Below are 22,744 nucleotides of genomic sequence, written 5' to 3' on the forward strand. Positions count from 1 at the left end.
GTCTCGTTAGGAGTGTAGACAATGGGAGTGAAGGGGAATGGTGGTCTCGTTAGGAGTGTAGACAATGGGAGTGAAGGGGAATGGTGGTCTCGTTAGGAGTGTAGACAATGGGAGTGAAGGGGAATGGTGGTCTCGTTAGGAGTGTAGACAATGGGAGTGAAGGGGAATGGTGGTCTCGTTAGGAGTGTAGACAATGGGAGTGAAGGGGAATGGTGGTCTCGTTAGGAGTGTAGACAATGGGAGTGAAGGGGAATGGTGGTCTCGTTAGGAGTGTAGACAATGGGAGTGAATGGGAATGGTGGCTCGTTAGGAGTGTAGACAATGGGAGTGAATGGGAATGGTGGTCTCGTTAGGAGTGTAGACAATGGGAGTGAATGGGAATGGTGGTCTTGGGAGTGTAGACAATGGGAGTGAATGGGAATGGTGTGTCTCGTTAGGAGTGCAGACAATGGGAGTGAATGAGAATGGTGGTCTCGGGAGTGTAGACAATGGGAGTGAATGGGAATGGTGGTCTCGTTAGGAGTGTAGACAATGGGAGTGAATGGGAATGGTGGTCTCGGGAGTGTAGACAATGGGAGTAAATGGGAATGGTGTGTCTCGTTAGGAGTGTAGACAATGGGAGTGAATGGGAATGGTGCGTCTCGTTAGGAGTGTAGACAATGGGAGTGAATGGGAATGGTGCATCTCGTTAGGAGTGTAGACAATGGGTGTGAATGGGAATGGTGGTCTCGTTAGGAGTGTAGACAATGGGAGTGAATGGGAATGGTGGTCTCGTTAGGAGTGTAGACAATGGGAGTGAATGGGAATGGTGCGTCTCGTTAGGAGTGTAGACAATGGGAGTGAATGGGAATGGTGCGTCTCGTTAGGCGTGTAGACAATGGGAGTGAAGGGGAATGGTGGTCTCGGGAGTGTGGACGATGGGAGTGAAGGGGAATGGTGGTCTCGTTAGGAGTGTAGACAATGGGAGTGAATGGGAATGGTGGTCTCGTTAGGAGTGTAGACAATGGGAGTGAATGGGAATGGTGGTCTCGTTAGGAGTGTAGACAATGGGAGTGAATGGGAATGGTGGTCTCGTTAGGAGTGTAGACAATGGGAGTGAATGGGAATGGTGGTCTCGTTAGGAGTGTAGACAATGGGAGTGAATGGGAATGGTGGTCTCGTTAGGAGTGTAGACAATGGGAGTGAATGGGAATGGTGCGTCTCGTTAGGAGTGTAGACAATGGGAGTGAATGGGAATGGTGGTCTCGTTAGGAGTGTAGACAATGGGAGTGAAGGGGAATGGTGGTCTCGGGAGTGTGGACGATGGGAGTGAAGGGGAATGGTGGTCTCGTTAGGAGTGTAGACAATGGGAGTGAATGGGAATGGTGGTCTCGTTAGGAGTGTAGACAATGGGAGTGAATGGGAATGGTGGTCTCGTTAGGAGTGTAGACAATGGGAGTGAAGGGGAATGGTGGTCTCGTTAGGAGTGTAGACAATGGGAGTGAAGGGGAATGGTGGTCTCGTTAGGAGTGTAGACAATGGGAGTGAAGGGGAATGGTGGTCTCGTTAGGAGTGTAGACAATGGGAGTGAAGGGGAATGGTGGTCTCGTTAGGAGTGTAGACAATGGGAGTGAAGGGGAATGGTGGTCTCGTTAGGAGTGTAGACAATGGGAGTGAATGGGAATGGTGGTCTCGTTAGGAGTGTAGACAATGGGAGTGAATGGGAATGGTGTGTCTCGTTAGGAGTGTAGACAATGGGAGTGAATGGGAATGGTGGTCTCGTTAGGAGTGTAGACAATGGGAGTGAAGGGGAATGGTGTGTCTCGTTAGGAGTGTAGACAATGGGAGTGAATGGGAATGGTGCGTCTCGTTAGGAGTGTAGACAATGGGAGTGAATGGGAATGGTGCATCTCGTTAGGAGTGTAGACAATGGGAGTGAATGGGAATGGTGGTCTCGTTAGGAGTGTAGACAATGGGAGTGAATGGGAATGGTGGTCTCGGGAGTGTAGACAATGGGAGTGAATGGGAATGGTGCGTCTCGTTAGGAGTGTAGACAATGGGAGTGAATGGGAATGGTGCGTCTCGTTAGGAGTGTAGACAATGGGAGTGAAGGGGAATGGTGGTCTCGGGAGTGTGGACGATGGGAGTGAAGGGGAATGGTGGTCTCGTTAGGAGTGTAGACAATGGGAGTGAATGGGAATGGTGGTCTCGTTAGGAGTGTAGACAATGGGAGTGAATGGGAATGGTGGTCTCGTTAGGAGTGTAGACAATGGGAGTGAATGGGAATGGTGCGTCTCGTTAGGAGTGTAGACAATGGGAGTGAATGGGAATGGTGGTCTCGTTAGGAGTGTAGACAATGGGAGTGAATGGGAATGGTGGTCTCGTTAGGAGTGTAGACAATGGGAGTGAATGGGAATGGTGGTCTCGTTAGGAGTGTAGACAATGGGAGTGAATGGGAATGGTGCGTCTCGTTAGGAGTGTAGACAATGGGAGTGAATGGGAATGGTGCGTCTCGTTAGGAGTGTAGACAATGGGAGTGAAGGGGAATGGTGGTCTCGTTAGGAGTGTAGACAATGGGAGTGAATGGGAATGGTGGTCTCGTTAGGAGTGTAGACAATGGGAGTGAATGGGAATGGTGGTCTCGTTAGGAGTGTAGACAATGGGAGTGAATGGGAATGGTGGTCTCGTTAGGAGTGTAGACAATGGGAGTGAATGGGAATGGTGGTCTCGTTAGGAGTGTAGACAATGGGAGTGAAGGGGAATGGTGGTCTCGTTAGGAGTGTAGACAATGGGAGTGAATGGGAATGGTGGTCTCGTTAGGAGTGTAGACAATGGGAGTGAATGGGAATGGTGGTCTCGTTAGGAGTGTAGACAATGGGAGTGAATGGGAATGGTGGTCTCGTTAGGAGTGTAGACAATGGGAGTGAATGGGAATGGTGGTCTCGTTAGGAGTGTAGACAATGGGAGTGAAGGGGAATGGTGGTTGGTTGACATGGGAGTGAAGGAATGGTGGTCTGGGAGTGTAGACAATGGGGAATGGGAATGGTGGTCTCGTTAGGAGTGTAGACAATGGGAGTGAATGGGAATGGTGCGTCTCGTTAGGAGTGTAGACAATGGGAGTGAATGGGAATGGTGGTCTCGTTAGGAGTGTAGACAATGGGAGTGAATGGGAATGGTGGTCTCGTTAGGAGTGTAGACAATGGGAGTGAATGGGAATGGTGGTCTCTCGGGAGTGTAGACAATGGGAGTGAATGGGAATGGTGCGTCTCGTTAGGAGTGTAGACAATGGGAGTGAATGGGAATGGTGCGTCTCGTTAGGAGTGTAGACAATGGGAGTGAAGGGGAATGGTGGTCTCGGGAGTGTGGACATGGGAGTGAAGGGGAATGGTGGTCTCGTTAGGAGTGTAGACAATGGGAGTGAATGGGAATGGTGGTCTCGTTAGGAGTGTAGACAATGGGAGTGAATGGGAATGGTGGTCTCGTTAGGAGTGTAGACAATGGGAGTGAAGGGAATGGTGGTCTCGTTAGGAGTGTAGACAATGGGAGTGAAGGGGAATGGTGGTCTCGTTAGGAGTGTAGACAATGGGAGTGAAGGGGAATGGTGGTCTCGTTAGGAGTGTAGACAATGGGAGTGAAGGGGAATGGTGGTCTCGTTAGGAGTGTAGACAATGGGAGTGAAGGGAATGGTGGTCTCGGGAGTGAAGTGAAGGGAATGGTGGTCTCGTTAGGAGTGTAGACAAAGGGAGTGAATGGGAATGGTGGTCTCGTTAGGAGTGTAGACAATGGGAGTGAATGGGAATGGTGGTCTCGGGAGTGTAGACAATGGGAGTGAATGGGAATGGTGTGTCTCGTTAGGAGTGTAGACAATGGGAGTGAATGGGAATGGTGGTCTCGTTAGGAGTGTAGACAATGGGAGTGAATGGGAATGGTGTGTCTCGTTAGGAGTGTAGACAATGGGAGTGAATGGGAATGGTGCGTCTCGTTAGGAGTGTAGACAATGGGAGTGAAGGGGAATGGTGGTCTCGTTAGGAGTGTAGACAATGGGAGTGAAGGGGAATGGTGGTCTCGTTAGGAGTGTAGACAATGGGAGTGAAGGGGAATGGTGGTCTCGTTAGGAGTGTAGACAATGGGAGTGAAGGGGAATGGTGGTCTCGTTAGGAGTGTAGACAATGGGAGTGAATGGGAATGGTGGTCTTGGGAGTGTAGACAATGGGAGTGAATGGGAATGGTGTGTCTCGTTAGGAGTGTAGACAATGGGAGTGAATGAGAATGGTGGTCTCGGGAGTGTAGACAATGGGAGTAAATGGGAATGGTGTGTCTCGTTAGGAGTGTAGACAATGGGAGTGAATGGGAATGGTGCGTCTCGTTAGGAGTGTAGACAATGGGAGTGAATGGGAATGGTGCATCTCGTTAGGAGTGTAGACAATGGGTGTGAATGGGAATGGTGGTCTCGTTAGGAGTGTAGACAATGGGAGTGAATGGGAATGGTGGTCTCGGGAGTGTAGACAATGGGAGTGAATGGGAATGGTGCGTCTCGTTAGGAGTGTAGACAATGGGAGTGAATGGGAATGGTGGTCTCGTTAGGAGTGTAGACAATGGGAGTGAAGGGGAATGGTGGTCTCGTTAGGAGTGTAGACAATGGGAGTGAAGGGGAATGGTGGTCTCGTTAGGAGTGTAGACAATGGGAGTGAATGGGAATGGTGGTCTCGTTAGGAGTGTAGACAATGGGAGTGAATGGGAATGGTGGTCTCGTTAGGAGTGTAGACAATGGGAGTGAATGGGAATGGTGCGTCTCGTTAGGAGTGTAGACAATGGGAGTGAATGGGAATGGTGGTCTCGTTAGGAGTGTAGACAATGGGAGTGAATGGGAATGGTGGTCTCGTTAGGAGTGTAGACAATGGGAGTGAATGGGAATGGTGGTCTCGTTAGGAGTGTAGACAATGGGAGTGAATGGGAATGGTGCGTCTCGTTAGGAGTGTAGACAATGGGAGTGAATGGGAATGGTGCGTCTCGTTAGGAGTGTAGACAATGGGAGTGAAGGGGAATGGTGGTCTCGTTAGGAGTGTGGACAATGGGAGTGAAGGGGAATGGTGGTCTCGTTAGGAGTGTAGACAATGGGAGTGAATGGGAATGTTGGTCTCGTTAGGAGTGTAGACAATGGGAGTGAATGGGAATGGTGGTCTCGTTAGGAGTGTAGACAATGGGAGTGAAGGGGAATGGTGGTCTTGTCAGGAGTGTAGACAATGGGAGTGAAGGGGAATGCTGGTCTCGTTAGGAGTGTAGACAATGGGAGTGAATGGGAATGGTGGTCTCAGGAGTGTAGACAATGGGAGTGAATGGGAATGGTGTGTCTCGTTAGGAGTGTAGACAATGGGAGTGAATGAGAATGGTGGTCTCGGGAGTGTAGACAATGGGAGTAAATGGGAATGGTGTGTCTCGTTAGGAGTGTAGACAATGGGAGTGAATGGGAATGGTGCGTCTCGTTAGGAGTGTAGACAATGGGAGTGAATGGGAATGGTGGTCTCGTTAGGAGTGTAGACAATGGGAGTGAATGGGAATGGTGGTCTCGTTAGGAGTGTAGACAATGGGAGTGAATGGGAATGGTGGTCTGTCTCGGGAGTGTAGACAATGGGAGTGAATGGGAATGGTGCGTCTCGTTAGGAGTGTAGACAATGGGAGTGAATGGGAATGGTGGTCTCGTTAGGAGTGTAGACAATGGGAGTGAAGGGGAATGGTGGTCTCGGGAGTGTGGACGATGGGAGTGAAGGGGAATGGTGGTCTCGTTAGGAGTGTAGACAATGGGAGTGAATGGGAATGGTGGTCTCGTTAGGAGTGTAGACAATGGGAGTGAATGGGAATGGTGGTCTCGTTAGGAGTGTAGACAATGGGAGTGAATGGGAATGGTGCGTCTCGTTAGGAGTGTAGACAATGGGAGTGAATGGGAATGGTGGTCTCGTTAGGAGTGTAGACAATGGGAGTGAATGGGAATGGTGGTCTCGTTAGGAGTGTAGACAATGGGAGTGAATGGGAATGGTGGTCTCGGGAGTGTAGACAATGGGAGTGAATGGGAATGGTGGTCTCGTTAGGAGTGTAGACAATGGGAGTGAATGGGAATGGTGCGTCTCGTTAGGAGTGTAGACAATGGGAGTGAAGGGGAATGGTGGTCTCGGGAGTGTGGACGATGGGAGTGAAGGGGAATGGTGGTCTGACATGGGAGTTAGGAGTGTAGACAATGGGAGTGAATGGGAATGGTGGTCTCGTTAGGAGTGTAGACAATGGGAGTGAATGGGAATGGTGGTCTCGTTAGGAGTGTAGACAATGGGAGTGAATGGGAATGGTGGTCTCGTTAGGAGTGTAGACAATGGGAGTGAATGGGAATGGTGGTCTCGTTAGGAGTGTAGACAATGGGAGTGAATGGGAATGGTGGTCTCGTTAGGAGTGTAGACAATGGGAGTGAATGGGAATGGTGGTCTCGTTAGGAGTGTAGACAATGGGAGTGAATGGGAATGGTGGTCTCGTTAGGAGTGTAGACAATGGGAGTGAAGGGGAACGGTGGTCTCGTTAGGAGTGTAGACAATGGGAGTGAAGGGGAATGGTGGTCTCGTTAGGAGTGTAGACAATGGGAGTGAATGGGAATGGTGGTCTCGTTAGGAGTGTAGACAATGGGAGTGAATGGGAATGGTGGTCTCGTTAGGAGTGTAGACAATGGGAGTGAATGGGAATGGTGGTCTCGTTAGGAGTGTAGACAATGGGAGTGAATGGGAATGGTGGTCTCGTTAGGAGTGTAGACAATGGGAGTGAATGGGAATGGTGGTCTCGTTAGGAGTGTAGACAATGGGAGTGAATGGGAATGGTGGTCTCGTAGGAGTGTAGACAATGGGAGTGAATGGGAATGGTGGTCTCGTTAGGAGTGTAGACAATGGGAGTGAATGGGAATGGTGCGTCTCGTTAGGAGTGTAGACAATGGGAGTGAAGGGGAATGGTGGTCTCGTTAGGAGTGTAGACAATGGGAGTGAAGGGGAATGGTGGTCTCGTTAGGAGTGTAGACAATGGGAGTGAATGGGAATGGTGGTCTCGTTAGGAGTGTAGACAATGGGAGTGAATGGGAATGGTGGTCTCGTTAGGAGTGTAGACAATGGGAGTGAATGGGAATGGTGTGTCTCGTTAGGAGTGTAGACAATGGGAGTGAATGGGAATGGTGCGTCTCGGGAGTGTAGACAATGGGAGTGAATGGGAATGGTGCGTCTCGTTAGGAGTGTAGACAATGGGAGTGAATGGGAATGGTGGTCTCGTTAGGAGTGTAGACAATGGGAGTGAATGGGAATGGTGGTCTCGTTAGGAGTGTAGACAATGGGAGTGAATGGGAATGGTGCGTCTCGTTAGGAGTGTAGACAATGGGAGTGAATGGGAATGGTGGTCTCGTTAGGAGTGTAGACAATGGGAGTGAAGGGGAATGGTGGTCTCGGGAGTGGACATGGGAGTGAAGGGGAATGGTGGTCTCGTTAGGAGTGTAGACAATGGGAGTGAATGGGAATGGTGGTCTCGTTAGGAGTGTAGACAATGGGAGTGAATGGGAATGGTGGTCTCGTTAGGAGTGTAGACAATGGGAGTGAATGGGAATGGTGCGTCTCGTTAGGAGTGTAGACAATGGGAGTGAATGGGAATGGTGGTCTCGTTAGGAGTGTAGACAATGGGAGTGAATGGGAATGGTGGTCTCGTTAGGAGTGTAGACAATGGGAGTGAATGGGAATGGTGGTCTCGTTAGGAGTGTAGACAATGGGAGTGAATGGGAATGGTGCGTCTCGTTAGGAGTGTAGACAATGGGAGTGAATGGGAATGGTGCGTCTCGTTAGGAGTGTAGACAATGGGAGTGAAGGGGAATGGTGGTCTCGTTAGGAGTGTAGACAATGGGAGTGAAGGGGAATGGTGGTCTCGTTAGGAGTGTAGACAATGGGAGTGAATGGGAATGGTGGTCTCGTTAGGAGTGTAGACAATGGGAGTGAATGGGAATGGTGGTCTCGTTAGGAGTGTAGACAATGGGAGTGAATGGGAATGGTGCGTCTCGTTAGGAGTGTAGACAATGGGAGTGAATGGGAATGGTGGTCTCGTTAGGAGTGTAGACAATGGGAGTGAATGGGAATGGTGGTCTCGTTAGGAGTGTAGACAATGGGAGTGAATGGGAATGGTGCGTCTCGTTAGGAGTGTAGACAATGGGAGTGAATGGGAATGGTGCGTCTCGTTAGGAGTGTAGACAATGGGAGTGAAGGGGAATGGTGTTCTCGGGAGTGTGGACGATGGGAGTGAAGGGGAATGGTGGTCTCGTTAGGAGTGTAGACAATGGGAGTGAATGGGAATGGTGGTCTCGTTAGGAGTGTAGACAATGGGAGTGAATGGGAATGGTGGTCTCGTTAGGAGTGTAGACAATGGGAGTGAAGGGGAATGGTGGTCTCGTTAGGAGTGTAGACAATGGGAGTGAAGGGGAATGGTGGTCTCGTTAGGAGTGTAGACAATGGGAGTGAAGGGGAATGGTGGTCTCGTTAGGAGTGTAGACAATGGGAGTGAAGGGGAATGGTGGTCTCGTTAGGAGTGTAGACAATGGGAGTGAAGGGGAATGGTGGTCTCGTTAGGAGTGTAGACAATGGGAGTGAAGGGGAATGGTGGTCTCGTTAGGAGTGTAGACAATGGGAGTGAAGGGGAATGGTGCGTCTCGTTAGGAGTGTAGACAATGGGAGTGAATGGGATGGTGGTCTCGGGAGTGTGGACAATGGGAGTGAATGGGAATGGTGTGTCTCGTTAGGAGTGTAGACAATGGGAGTGAATGAGAATGGTGGTCTCGGGAGTGTAGACAATGGGAGTAAATGGGAATGGTGTGTCTCGTTAGGAGTGTAGACAATGGGAGTGAATGGGAATGGTGCGTCTCGTTAGGAGTGTAGACAATGGGAGTGAATGGGAATGGTGGTCTCGTTAGGAGTGTAGACAATGGGAGTGAATGGGAATGGTGGTCTCGTTAGGAGTGTAGACAATGGGAGTGAATGGGAATGGTGGTCTCGGGAGTGTAGACAATGGGAGTGAATGGGAATGGTGCGTCTCGTTAGGAGTGTAGACAATGGGAGTGAATGGGAATGGTGCGTCTCGTTAGGAGTGTAGACAATGGGAGTGAAGGGGAATGGTGGTCTCGTTAGGAGTGTGGACAATGGGAGTGAAGGGGAATGGTGGTCTCGTTAGGAGTGTAGACAATGGGAGTGAATGGGAATGGTGGTCTCGTTAGGAGTGTAGACAATGGGAGTGAATGGGAATGGTGCGTCTCGTTAGGAGTGTAGACAATGGGAGTGAATGGGAATGGTGGTCTCGTTAGGAGTGTAGACAATGGGAGTGAATGGGAATGGTGGTCTCGTTAGGAGTGTAGACAATGGGAGTGAATGGGAATGGTGCGTCTCGTTAGGAGTGTAGACAATGGGAGTGAATGGGAATGGTGCGTCTCGTTAGGAGTGTAGACAATGGGAGTGAAGGGGAATGGTGGTCTCGTTAGGAGTGTAGACAATGGGAGTGAAGGGGAATGGTGGTCTCGTTAGGAGTGTAGACAATGGGAGTGAATGGGAATGGTGGTCTCGTTAGGAGTGTAGACAATGGGAGTGAATGGGAATGGTGGTCTCGTTAGGAGTGTAGACAATGGGAGTGAAGGGGAATGGTGGTCTCGTTAGGAGTGTAGACAATGGGAGTGAATGGGAATGGTGGTCTCGTTAGGAGTGTAGACAATGGGAGTGAATGGGAATGGTGGTCTCGTTAGGAGTGTAGACAATGGGAGTGAAGGGGAATGGTGGTCTCGTTAGGAGTGTAGACAATGGGAGTGAAGGGGAATGGTGGTCTCGTTAGGAGTGTAGACAATGGGAGTGAAGGGGAATGGTGGTCTCGTTAGGAGTGTAGACAATGGGAGTGAATGGGAATGGTGGTCTCGTTAGGAGTGTAGACAATGGGAGTGAATGGGAATGGTGGTCTCGTTAGGAGTGTAGACAATGGGAGTGAATGGGAATGGTGCGTCTCGTTAGGAGTGTAGACAATGGGAGTGAATGGGAATGGTGCGTCTCGTTAGGAGTGTAGACAATGGGAGTGAATGGGAATGGTGGTCTCGTTAGGAGTGTAGACAATGGGAGTGAAGGGGAATGGTGGTCTCGTTAGGAGTGTAGACAATGGGAGTGAAGGGGAATGGTGGTCTCGTTAGGAGTGTAGACAATGGGAGTGAATGGGAATGGTGGTCTCGTTAGGAGTGTAGACAATGGGAGTGAATGGGAATGGTGGTCTCGTTAGGAGTGTAGACAATGGGAGTGAAGGGGAATGGTGGTCTCGTTAGGAGTGTAGACAATGGGAGTGAAGGGGAATGGTGGTCTCGTTAGGAGTGTAGACAATGGGAGTGAATGGGAATGGTGCGTCTCGTTAGGAGTGTAGACAATGGGAGTGAATGGGAATGGTGGTCTCGTTAGGAGTGTAGACAATGGGAGTGAATGGGAATGGTGGTCTCGTTAGGAGTGTAGACAATGGGAGTGAATGGGAATGGTGGTCTCGTTAGGAGTGTAGACAATGGGAGTGAAGGGGAATGGTGGTCTCGTTAGGAGTGTAGACAATGGGAGTGAAGGGGAATGGTGGTCTCGTTAGGAGTGTAGACAATGGGAGTGAAGGGGAATGGTGGTCTCGTTAGGAGTGTAGACAATGGGAGTGAATGGGAATGGTGGTCTCGTTAGGAGTGTAGACAATGGGAGTGAATGGGAATGGTGGTCTCAGGAGTGTAGACAATGGGAGTGAATGGGAATGGTGTGTCTCGTTAGGAGTGTAGACAATGGGAGTGAATGGGAATGGTGCGTCTCGGGAGTGTAGACAATGGGAGTGAATGGGAATGGTGCGTCTCGTTAGGAGTGTAGACAATGGGAGTGAATGGGAATGGTGGTCTCGTTAGGAGTGTAGACAATGGGAGTGAATGGGAATGGTGGTCTCGTTAGGAGTGTAGACAATGGGAGTGAATGGGAATGGTGGTCTCGTTAGGAGTGTAGACAATGGGAGTGAATGGGAATGGTGGTCTCGTTAGGAGTGTAGACAATGGGAGTGAATGGGAATGGTGGTCTCGTTAGGAGTGTAGACAATGGGAGTGAATGGGAATGGTGGTCTCGTTAGGAGTGTAGACAATGGGAGTGAATGGGAATGGTGGTCTCGTTAGGAGTGTAGACAATGGGAGTGAAGGGGAATGGTGGTCTCGTTAGGAGTGTAGACAATGGGAGTGAAGGGGAATGGTGGTCTCGTTAGGAGTGTAGACAATGGGAGTGAAGGGGAATGGTGGTCTCGTTAGGAGTGTAGACAATGGGAGTGAAGGGGAATGGTGGTCTCGTTAGGAGTGTAGACAATGGGAGTGAAGGGGAATGGTGCGTCTCGTTAGGAGTGTAGACAATGGGAGTGAATGGGAATGGTGCGTCTCGTTAGGAGTGTAGACAATGGGAGTGAATGGGAATGGTGGTCTCGTTAGGAGTGTAGACAATGGGAGTGAATGGGAATGGTGGTCTCGGGAGTGTAGACAATGGGAGTGAATGGGAATGGTGCGTCTCGTTAGGAGTGTAGACAATGGGAGTGAATGGGAATGGTGGTCTCGTTAGGAGTGTAGACAATGGGAGTGAAGGGGAATGGTGGTCTCGTTAGGAGTGTAGACAATGGGAGTGAAGGGGAATGGTGGTCTCGTTAGGAGTGTAGACAATGGGAGTGAAGGGGAATGGTGGTCTCGTTAGGAGTGTAGACAATGGGAGTGAAGGGGAATGGTGGTCTCGTTAGGAGTGTAGACAATGGGAGTGAAGGGGAATGGTGGTCTCGTTAGGAGTGTAGACAATGGGAGTGAAGGGGAATGGTGGTCTCGTTAGGAGTGTAGACAATGGGAGTGAAGGGGAATGGTGGTCTCGTTAGGAGTGTAGACAATGGGAGTGAAGGGGAATTCTGGTCTCGTTAGGAGTGTAGACAATGGGAGTGAAGGGGAATGGTGCGTCTCGTTAGGAGTGTAGACAATGGGAGTGAATGGGAATGGTGGTCTCGTTAGGAGTGTAGACAATGGGAGTGAATGGGAATGGTGGTCTCGGGAGTGTAGACAATGGGAGTGAATGGGAATGGTGTGTCTCGTTAGGAGTGTAGACAATGGGAGTGAATGGGAATGGTGGTCTCGTTAGGAGTGTAGACAATGGGAGTGAATGGGAATGGTGGTCTCGTTAGGAGTGTAGACAATGGGAGTGAATGGGAATGGTGGTCTCGTTAGGAGTGTAGACAATGGGAGTGAATGGGAATGGTGCGTCTCGTTAGGAGTGTAGACAATGGGAGTGAATGGGAATGGTGCGTCTCGTTAGGAGTGTAGACAATGGGAGTGAAGGGGAATGGTGGTCTCGTTAGGAGTGTAGACAATGGGAGTGAAGGGGAATGGTGGTCTCGTTAGGAGTGTAGACAATGGGAGTGAAGGGGAATGGTGCGTCTCGTTAGGAGTGTAGACAATGGGAGTGAATGGGAATGGTGGTCTCGTTAGGAGTGTAGACAATGGGAGTGAATGGGAATGGTGGTCTCGTTAGGAGTGTAGACAATGGGAGTGAATGGGAATGGTGGTCTCGTTAGGAGTGTAGACAATGGGAGTGAATGGGAATGGTGGTCTCAGGAGTGTAGACAATGGGAGTGAATGGGAATGGTGTGTCTCGTTAGGAGTGTAGACAATGGGAGTGAATGGGAATGGTGCGTCTCGTTAGGAGTGTAGACAATGGGAGTGAATGGGAATGGTGCGTCTCGTTAGGAGTGTAGACAATGGGAGTGAATGGGAATGGTGGTCTCGTTAGGAGTGTAGACAATGGGAGTGAAGGGGAATGGTGGTCTCGTTAGGAGTGTAGACAATGGGAATGAAGGGGAATGGTGCGTCTCGTTAGGAGTGTAGACAATGGGAGTGAATGGGATGGTGGTCTCGGGAGTGTGGACAATGGGAGTGAATGGGAATGGTGGTCTTGGGAGTGTAGACAATGGGAGTGAATGGGAATGGTGTGTCTCGTTAGGAGGGTAGACAATGGGAGTGAATGGGAATGGTGGTCTCGTTAGGAGTGTAGACAATGGGAGTGAATGGGAATGGTGGTCTCGTTAGGAGTGTAGACAATGGGAGTGAATGGGAATGGTGGTCTCGTTAGGAGTGTAGACAATGGGAGTGAATGGGAATGGTGCGTCTCGTTAGGAGTGTAGACAATGGGAGTGAATGGGAATGGTGCGTCTCGTTAGGAGTGTAGACAATGGGAGTGAAGGGGAATGGTGGTCTCGTTAGGAGTGTAGACAATGGGAGTGAAGGGGAATGGTGGTCTCGTTAGGAGTGTAGACAATGGGAGTGAAGGGGAATGGTGGTCTCGGGAGTGTGGACAATGGGAGTGAAGGGGAATGGTGGTCTCGTTAGGAGTGTAGACAATGGGAGTGAAGGGGAATGGTGGTCTCGTTAGGAGTGTAGACAATGGGAGTGAAGGGGAATGGTGGTCTCATTAGGAGTGTAGACAATGGGAGTGAAGGGGAATGGTGGTCTCGTTAGGAGTGTAGACAATGGGAGTGAAGGGGAATGGTGGTCTCGTTAGGAGTGTAGACAATGGGAGTGAAGTGGAATGGTGGTCTCGTTAGGAGTGTAGACAATGGGAGTGAAGGGGAATGGTGGTCTCGTTAGGAGTGTAGACAATGGGAGTGAATGGGAATGGTGGTCTCGTTAGGAGTGTAGACAATGGGAGTGAATGGGAATGGTGCGTCTCGGGAGTGTAGACAATGGGAGTGAATGGGAATGGTGTGTCTCGTTAGGAGTGTAGACAATGGGAGTGAATGGGAATGGTGGTCTCGTTAGGAGTGTAGACAATGGGAGTGAATGGGAATGGTGGTCTCGTTAGGAGTGTAGACAATGGGAGTGAATGGGAATGGTGCGTCTCGGGAGTGTAGACAATGGGAGTGAATGGGAATGGTCGGTCTCGTTAGGAGTGTAGACAATGGGAGTGAATGGGAATGGTGCGTCTCGTTAGGAGTGTAGACAATGGGAGTGAATGGGAATGGTGGTCTCGTTAGGAGTGTAGACAATGGGAGTGAAGGGGAATGGTGGTCTCGTTAGGAGTGTAGACAATGGGAGTGAAGGGGAATGGTGCGTCTCGTTAGGAGTGTAGACAATGGGAGTGAATGGGAATGGTGGTCTCGATAGGAGTGTAGACAATGGGAGTGAATGGGAATGGTGGTCTCGGGAGTGTAGACAATGGGAGTGAATGGGAATGGTGTGTCTCGTTAGGAGTGTAGACAATGGGAGTGAATGGGAATGGTGGTCTCGTTAGGAGTGTAGACAATGGGAGTGAATGGGAATGGTGGTCTCAGGAGTGTAGACAATGGGAGTGAATGGGAATGGTGTGTCTCGTTAGGAGTGTAGACAATGGGAGTGAATGGGAATGGTGCGTCTCGTTAGGAGTGTAGACAATGGGAGTGAATGGGAATGGTGCGTCTCGTTAGGAGTGTAGACAATGGGAGTGAAGGGGAATGGTGGTCTCGTTAGGAGTGTAGACAATGGGAGTGAAGGGGAATGGTGGTCTTGTTAGGAGTGTAGACAATGGGAGTGAAGGGGAATGGTGGTCTCGTTAGGAGTGTAGACAATGGGAGTGAATGGGAATGGTGGTCTCGTTAGGAGTGTAGACAAAGGGAGTGAATGGGAATGGTGGTCTCGTTAGGAGTGTAGACAATGGGAGTGAATGGGAATGGTGGTCTCGGGAGTGTAGACAATGGGAGTGAATGGGAATGGTGTGTCTCGTTAGGAGTGTAGACAATGGGAGTGAATGGGAATGGTGCGTCTCGTTAGGAGTGTAGACAATGGGAGTGAATGGGAATGGTGGTCTCGTTAGGAGTGTAGACAATGGGAGTGAATGGGAATGGTGGTCTCGTTAGGAGTGTAGACAATGGGAGTGAATGGGAATGGTGGTCTCGTTAGGAGTGTAGACAATGGGAGTGAATGGGAATGGTGGTCTCGTTAGGAGTGTAGACAATGGGAGTGAAGGGGAATGGTGGTCTCGTTAGGAGTGTAGACAATGGGAGTGAAGGGGAATGGTGGTCTCGTTAGGAGTGTAGACAATGGGAGTGAAGGGGAATGGTGGTCTCGTTAGGAGTGTAGACAATGGGAGTGAAGGGGAATGGTGGTCTCGGGAGTGTGGACGATGGGAGTGAAGGGGAATGGTGGTCTCGGGAGTGTAGACAATGGGAGTGAAGGGGAATGGTGGTCTCGGGAGTGTAGACAATGGGAATGAAGGGGAATGGTGGTCTCGGGAGTGTGGACGATGGGAGTGAATGGGAATGGTGGGTCTTGGGCCGGTGGATTGTAGGAGTGATAGGGAAGGGGTGGGTCCATTTGGAGTGTGGATGGTAGGCAGTGAATGGGAAAGGTTGGGATTGAATTGAGCATAAATGGGAAGTGGTGGGGTCTGCTGGGATTGAATGAGATTTGTAAAAACTGGTCTGTCTCTCCATTTTCCTGTTTAAACACCCTCTGTTCCTCCACCTTTTCCTGCTGCAGATTTGAAGACCTCATCCATGACCCTGCGGCCAGCGAAGAGCATGGACTCATTGAGCTCAGCACCCTTCACCAATGACGGTGAGTCTGAGTGGCCCTTGCTCTGGGAATGTGGCTGCAGCTCTGTATGGGGAACACTTCACCTTACCATCGTCCTCCCGACGTCGATTGCCGGCCCAGTCTCTCCATGGTAGTGTGCTGGGTGCTTGTGGTTTGCTGAACTAGGACCTCAGTTTTCCATTCTAATCTCTCTCCTTCCTTTCTCCCTTCACCATTCTCACCACTCCCTTGTTTCTGCTCTCCCTCCCTATAACACCTTCCCCTCTCAAACTCAAACCCCTCTTCGCCTCCACCACTCTCAACCTTATTCCCTCTGCCCTCACCCACTCACAACTCCTCCCTCACAATCCTGCTCTCACTCGCTCCCCTCTCACACCCTTTTCCTTATCCCCATGCTCACCCCATCCTTGTCTCCCCCACCTATCGCCCTCTCCCCATCCTTCCCTATTCCCTTCTCCCCTCACCCTCTCCCCTCCTCTCCATATCCCCCCTCCCTACCTCCCTCCACACTCACCCTCACCCCCCTCCTCTCTACATCCCCCCACACCCTCCCTATCCTCCTCACCCACTCCACCCTCCCTATTCCTCTCACCCTCTCCCTCCTCCTCTCTATATCCTCCCTCCCTACCTCCCCCCACACCCTATCCTCCTCACCCCCTCCCCCCTATCCCCCTCACCCCCTCCCCATCTACCCCTCCCCTCTTCCCTTCCTTCTCCCCCTCACCCCCTCCCCATCTCCCCCGCACCCCCTCCCTCTCCCCCTCACCCCCTCCCCATCTCCCCCTCACCACCCTCCCTCTCCCCACTCTCTCCCCCTCATCCCCTCCCTCCTCACTCCCCCTCCCTCCCTCCTCACTCCCCTCCCTCTCCCCCTCCCTCCTCTCTCCCCTCACCCCTCCCTCTCCCCTCTCCCCATCTCTCCCCCTCACCCCCTCTCCATCCCTTCCGTCTCCCCCTCTCTCCCGCTCACCCTGTCCCCCCTCAGGAACGCCCCCGCATGGGAGCAGCTCGCTGAGCCGCCGGGACAGTTTCTCCAGCCGGCCGCTGGACACCGAGGAGCCGGCCTTTTGCTCGCTGCCCCTGGAGGAGGGGGGCCGGCCTGTACTGCGCGGGGGCCCTGACTCGCCCCGCTCCGCCAAGGATGCTCGCGAGAGGGCCGGCCGCCGCGTCGCTCTCCACATCTCCGGCCCCTTCTCCGTCTCCCTGCCCCAGCACCTCGGAAACCTCCTGTACCGAGCCGCCGAGGGCCAGACCCCGGGAGTCACCCTCGAGGGGCAGGGGGGCCCGCCGCTGCCGAGTGCCAGCCAGGCCGAGACTGACACAGCCGAGGAGGAGGAAGCAGAGGGTGACGAGGAGGAGGAGGAGGAGGAGGAGGAGGATCTGGGGGAAGAGGAGGAAGACGGAGAAGGTGAGTGAGAATTGAGAGGAATTGGAATTGGTTTATTATTCTCACATGTACAGAGATCAGGGACAAGTTTGTCTTGCTCTCTGGTCAGTAACAATGCAGAGTAAACATAGAAACATAGAAAATAGGTGCAGGAGTAGGCCATTCGGCCCTTCGAGCCTACACCGCCATTTATTATGATCATGGCTGATCATCCAACTCAGAACCCCGCCCCAGCCTGCCCTCCATACCCCCTGATCCCCGTAGCCACAAGGGCCATATCTAACTCCCTCTTAAATATAGCCAATGAACTGGCCTCAACTGTTTCCTGTGGCAGAGAATTCCACAGATTCACCACTCTCTGTGTGAAGAAGTTTTTCCTAATCTCGGTCCTAAAAGGCTTCCCCTTTATCCTCAAACTGTGACCCCTCGTTCTGGACTTCCCCAATATCGGGAACAATCTTCCTGCATCTAGCCTGTCCAATCCCTTTAGGATTTTATACGTTTCAATCAGATCTCCCCTCAATCTTCTAAATTCCAACGAGTACAAGCCCAGTTCATCCAGTCTTTCTTCATATGAAAGTCCTGCCATCCCAGGAATCAATCTGGTGAACCTTCTTTGTACTCCCTCTATGGCAAGGATGTCTTTCCTCAGATTAGGGGACCAAAACTGCACACAATACTCCAGGTATGGTCTCACCAAGGCCTTGTACAACTGCAGTAGTACCTCCCTGCTCCTGTACTCGAATCCTCTCGCTATAAATGCGAGCATACCATTCGCCTTTTTCACCGCCTGCTGTACCTGCATGCCCACTTTCAATGACTGGTGTATAATGACACCCAGGTCTCGTAGCACCTCCCCTTCTCCTAATCGGCCACCATTCAGATAATAATCTGTTTTCCTATTTTTGCCACCAAAGTGGATAACTTCACATTTATCTACATTAAATTGCATATGCCATGAACTTGCCCACTCACCCAACCTATCCAAGTTACCCTGCATCCTCTTAGCATCCTCCTCACAGCTAACACTGTCGCCCAGCTTCGTGTCATCCGCAAACTTGGAGATGCTGCATTTAATTCCCTCATCCAAGTCATTAATATATATTGTAAACAACTGGGGTCCCAGCACTGAGCCTTGCGGTACCCCACTAGTCACTGCCTGCCATTCTGAAAAGGTCCCGTTTATTCCCACTCTTTGCTTCCTGCCTGCTAACCAATTCTCTATCCACATCAATACCTTACCCCCAATACCGTGTGCTTTAAGTTTGCACACTAATCTCCTGTGTGGGACCTTGTCAAAAGCCTTTTGAAAATCCAAATATACCACATCCACTGGTTCTCCCCTATCCACTCTACCAGTTACATCCTCAAAAAATTCTATGAGATTCGTCAGACATGATTTTCCTTTAACAAATCCATGCTGACTTTGTCCGATGATCTCACCGCTTTCCAAATGTGCTATTATCACAACTCTGATAACTGACTCCAGCAGTTTCCCCACCACCGACGTTAGGCTAACCGGTCTATAATTCCCCGGTTTCTCTCTCCCTCATTTTTTAAAAAGTGGGGTTACATTAGCCACCCTCCAATCCTCAGGAACTAGTCCAGAATCTAATGAGTTTTGAAAAATTATCACTAATGCATCCACTATTTCTTGGGCTACTTCCTTAAGCACTCTGGGATGCAGACCATCTGGCCCTGGGGATTTATCTGCCTTTAATCCCTTCAATTTACCCAACACCACTTCCCTACTAACATGTATTTCGCTCAGTTCCTCCATCTCACTGGACCCTCTGTCCCCTACTATTTCTGGAAGATTATTTATGTCCTCCTTAGTGAAGACAGAACCAAAGTAATTAAAGTGCTACAGTCAGAGAGAGAGTGCAGTGCAGGTAAACAATAAGGTACAAGATCATCACGAGGTCGATTGTGAGGGCAACGGTCCAGCTGAGGTACCAGGAAATCTTTAAGTAGCCGGATAGCAGGATAGAAGCTGTCGTTGAGCCTGGTGGGACGTGCTTTCTGGCCTTGTATCTTCTGCCTGAAGGGAGAGCAGAGGAGAGAGAATGTCTGGGGCGGCTGGGGTCTTTGCTTTACTGAGGCTGTGACAGAATCCTCATGGGCAGGTTTTGTTTTTTGTGAGATGCTGACTGGGATAATGATGAGTTAGGCAGAGAGAATCTGTATTTACTGACAGGTACCTTTACTGTCTCAACTAGTAAGCACAACCTGACTAACTGTGTGCACACCTGACCGTCCATCAGGTAAAGGACAGGTGATCCCTGGGCAATGAGTCAAGGCTGGCAAGGTGTTCCTCGTGGTCCCGTTGTGATCTCCACGTGTCCAACGTGGGCTCCTTCACATCTGCCGTGCTTGTCCTGGCGAGCTGTCACAGCTTTGTATTCGAAGCTGCTCACTCTCATACACTGCTCATCAGTTGTTGTGTTTCGATCTCAATGGCTCTGCCTTTCCAGAGAACGTGCGTCACCTTCCCATTGGCTCTGCCTTTCCAGAGAACGTGCGTCACCTTCCCATTGGCTCTGCCTTTCCAGAGAACGTGCGTCACCTTCCCATTGGCTCTGCCTTTCCAGAGAACGTGCGTCACCTTCCCATTGGCTCTGCCTTTCCAGAGAACGTGCGTCACCTTCCCATTGGCTCTACCCTTTCCAGAGAACGTGCGTCACCTTCCCATTGGCTCTGCCCTTTCCAGAGAATGTGTGTCACCTTCCCATTGGCTCTGCCCGCTCCAGAGAACGTGGGTCACCTTCCCATTGCTCTGCTTTTTCCAGAGAACGTGCATCACCTTCCCATTGGCTCTGCCCTTTCCAGAGAACGTGTGTCACCTTCCCATTGGCTCTGCCCTTGCCAGAGAATGTGTGTCACCTTCCCATTGGCTCTGCCCGCTCCAGAGAACGTGGGTCACCTTCCCATTGGCTCTGCCCTTGCCAGAGAATGTGTGTCACCTTCCCATTGGCTCTGCCCCTTCTGGAGAACGTGTGTCACCTTCCCATTGGCTCTGTCCTTTCCGGAGAACGTGTGCCGCCTTCCCATTGGCTCTGTCCTTTCCGGAGAACGTGTGCCACCTTCCCATTGGCTCTGCCCTTTCCAGAGAATGTACGTCACCTTCCCATTGGATCTATCCTTTCCAGAGAATGTACGTCACCTTCCCATTGGATCTACCCTTTCCAGAGAATGTACGTCACCTTTCCATTGGCTCTGCCCTTTCCAGAGAACGTGTGTCACCTTCCCATTGGCTCTGCCCTTTCCAGAAAACGTGTGCCACCTTCCCATTGGCTCTGCCCCTTCCGGAAAATGTGTGTCACCTTCCCATTGGCTCTGTCCTCTCCGGAGAACATGTGCCACCTTCCCATTGGCTCTGTCCTTTCCGAAGACCGTGTTCCACCTTCCAATTGGCTCTGCCCTTTCCTGAGATCGTGTGTCACCTTCCCATTGGCTCTACCCTCTCCAGAGAATGTGTATCACCTTCCCATTGGCTCTGCCCTTTCTGAAGAACGTGTGTTACCTTCCCATTGGCTCTGCCCTTTCCGGAGAAGGAGTGCCACCTTCCCATTGGCTCTGCCCTTTCCAAAGAATGTACGTCACCTTCCCATTGGCTCTGCCCCTTCCAGGGAACGCGTGTCACCTTCCCATTGGCTCTGCCCCTTCTGGAGAACGTGTGTCACCTTCCCATTGGCTCTGTCCTTTCTGGAGAACGTGTGCCGCCTTCCCATTGGCTCTGTCCTTTCTGGAGAACGTGTGCCACCTTCCCATTGGCTCTGCCCTTTCCAGAGAATGTACGTCACCTTCCCATTGGCTCTGCCCTTTCCAGAGAATGTACGTCACCTTCCCATTGGATCTACCCTTTCCAGAGAATGTACGTCACCTTCCTATTGGCTCTGCCCCTTCCAGAGAACGCGTGTCACCTTCCCATTGGCTCTGCCCCTTCCAGAGAATGTGTGTCACCTTCCCATTGGCTCTGTCCTTTCCGAAGACAGTGTTCCACCTTCCCATTGGCTCTGCCCTCTCCAGTGAACGTGTGTCACCTTCTCATTGGTTCTGTCCTTTCCAGAGAACATGTGCCACCTTCCCATTGGCTCTTCCCCTTCTGGACAACATGTACTACCTTCCCATTGGCTCTGCCCTTTCCAGCGAACATGTGTCACCTTCCCATTGGCTCTGTCCTTTCTGGAGAACGTGTGTCACCTTCCCATTGGCTCTGTCCTTTCCGGAGAACGTGTGTCACTTTCCTATTGGTTCTCCCCTTTTTTGGAGAACGTGTATCACCTTCCAATTGGCTCTGCCATTTTCAGAGAACGTGTCACTTTCCTATTGGTTCTCCCCTTTCTGGAGAATGTGTGTCACCTTCCCGTTGGCTCTCGTCCAAATCAACAGCATTTTATTGCCATTCTCATAAGTAACAGCTTGTAATTGATGTTTCTTTATTCTGAATCAGAGTTGACCAGTCAGTTAGTCGGCTCAGGTTATTCAGGTCAGACACAGACCCCCCCATTTATAAACCAGCATGTTCCAGCATACGAAACAGCACCTCACAAATAACTTCTCATTTGAAAATGATCTTGTCCAGCAGAATATCAGGAGCATCACTGTGTCCTCTTTAAAGCACTTTGATGCAGCTATTGCTGAGCAAAACTCAGATCTCGAGACAGCTCATAAACTGAAGGTTACAGAGCAGCTTCACAAAATGGCAGCCTCCATTCCTTGAAGCACATGGCACAAACAAAGACAATAAACTTGTCTACTTCCACTGTCCTTGATTCATTCAAGCTCACTGATTTATGGACTGAGTTCTCCCCGGCCACCAGGAGAGAGGGAAAGGGGAAAGGGTAAGGGGAGAGTGGAGGAAGGAGGGAGAGAGAGAGAGACAGGGTGAACAGAGAGGGAGGGGATGAAGAATGGGAGGAAAGAGGAAGTGATGGAGGGAGAGGGTAGAGGACAGATGGAGAGAAGGGAGGGGGTGAAAAATCAGATGGAGAGACCAAAGGGAATGGATGGGGAAAGGATGAGCACAGTGGTGGGGGTGAGCGCTTGTCAGGGAGGGGGAAGAAGCAAGCAGAAATCTCCAGAATTTGGAACTTTGGAATAACGGCTAAGAAATGGGAAGCACACACCAGGTGTACAGTGCCCATGGAGAGAGGTAACATTTCATCAGAACAAAGTCAGAGGATGGCAGCTGTGACAGACCGGGTAATTTTTTCTCTCTTCCCCGCCCCAGTAGCTCAGTAATTCTCATTATCTCTGGCGGTGCGGGCACGAGCTTATTGGGTGCAAGTGGTGGTCCCCTTCACAGCCTGGACACTGTTGTTTGTGCTTGCACACTCCAGGACAGTGACACTTCTGTTTGTTGCTGTTTCCAGGTTCAGGGAGGGGGCCTGACCGATGGGTGGGGGGCCTGACTGATGGGTGAGTGACTGATGGGTGGGGTGACTGTCTGATGGGTGGGGTGACCGATGGGTGGGGGGCCTGACTGATGGGTGAGTGACTGATGGGTGGGGTGACTGATGGGTAGGTTGCCTGACTGATGGGTGGGATCCTGACTGATGGGTGGGGTGATTGAGGGGTGGGGTGACTGATGGGTGGGGTGACTGATTGGTAGGTTGCCTGACTGATAGGTGGGGTGACTGATGGGTGGGGTGTCTGATGGGTGGGGTGACTGACTGATGGGTGGGGTGTGACTGATGGGTGGGGTGTCTGATGGGTGGGGTGACTGACTGATGGGTGGGGTGACTGACTGATGGGTG

The 22,744-nt window shown here is 51.1% G+C and overlaps 1 protein-coding gene across 2 annotated transcripts in view; it reads left to right on the forward strand.

Moving 5' to 3' along the window:
* LOC134341283 (rho GTPase-activating protein 30-like) overlaps positions 1 to 22,744 on the forward strand; it is a 100,371-nt gene that overhangs the window by 64,288 nt on the left and 13,339 nt on the right. For both annotated transcript variants that reach the window (XM_063039158.1, XM_063039157.1), the window contains 2 exons: positions 15,542 to 15,619; positions 16,584 to 17,006. In XM_063039158.1, coding sequence (XP_062895228.1) covers positions 15,542 to 15,619; positions 16,584 to 17,006 — 501 coding nt within the window. The remainder of the gene's footprint in view (positions 1 to 15,541; positions 15,620 to 16,583; positions 17,007 to 22,744) is intronic.

This window comes from Mobula hypostoma (genome assembly GCF_963921235.1).
Source record: "Mobula hypostoma chromosome 13 unlocalized genomic scaffold, sMobHyp1.1 SUPER_13_unloc_1, whole genome shotgun sequence".
Taxonomy (NCBI): domain Eukaryota; kingdom Metazoa; phylum Chordata; class Chondrichthyes; order Myliobatiformes; family Myliobatidae; genus Mobula; species Mobula hypostoma.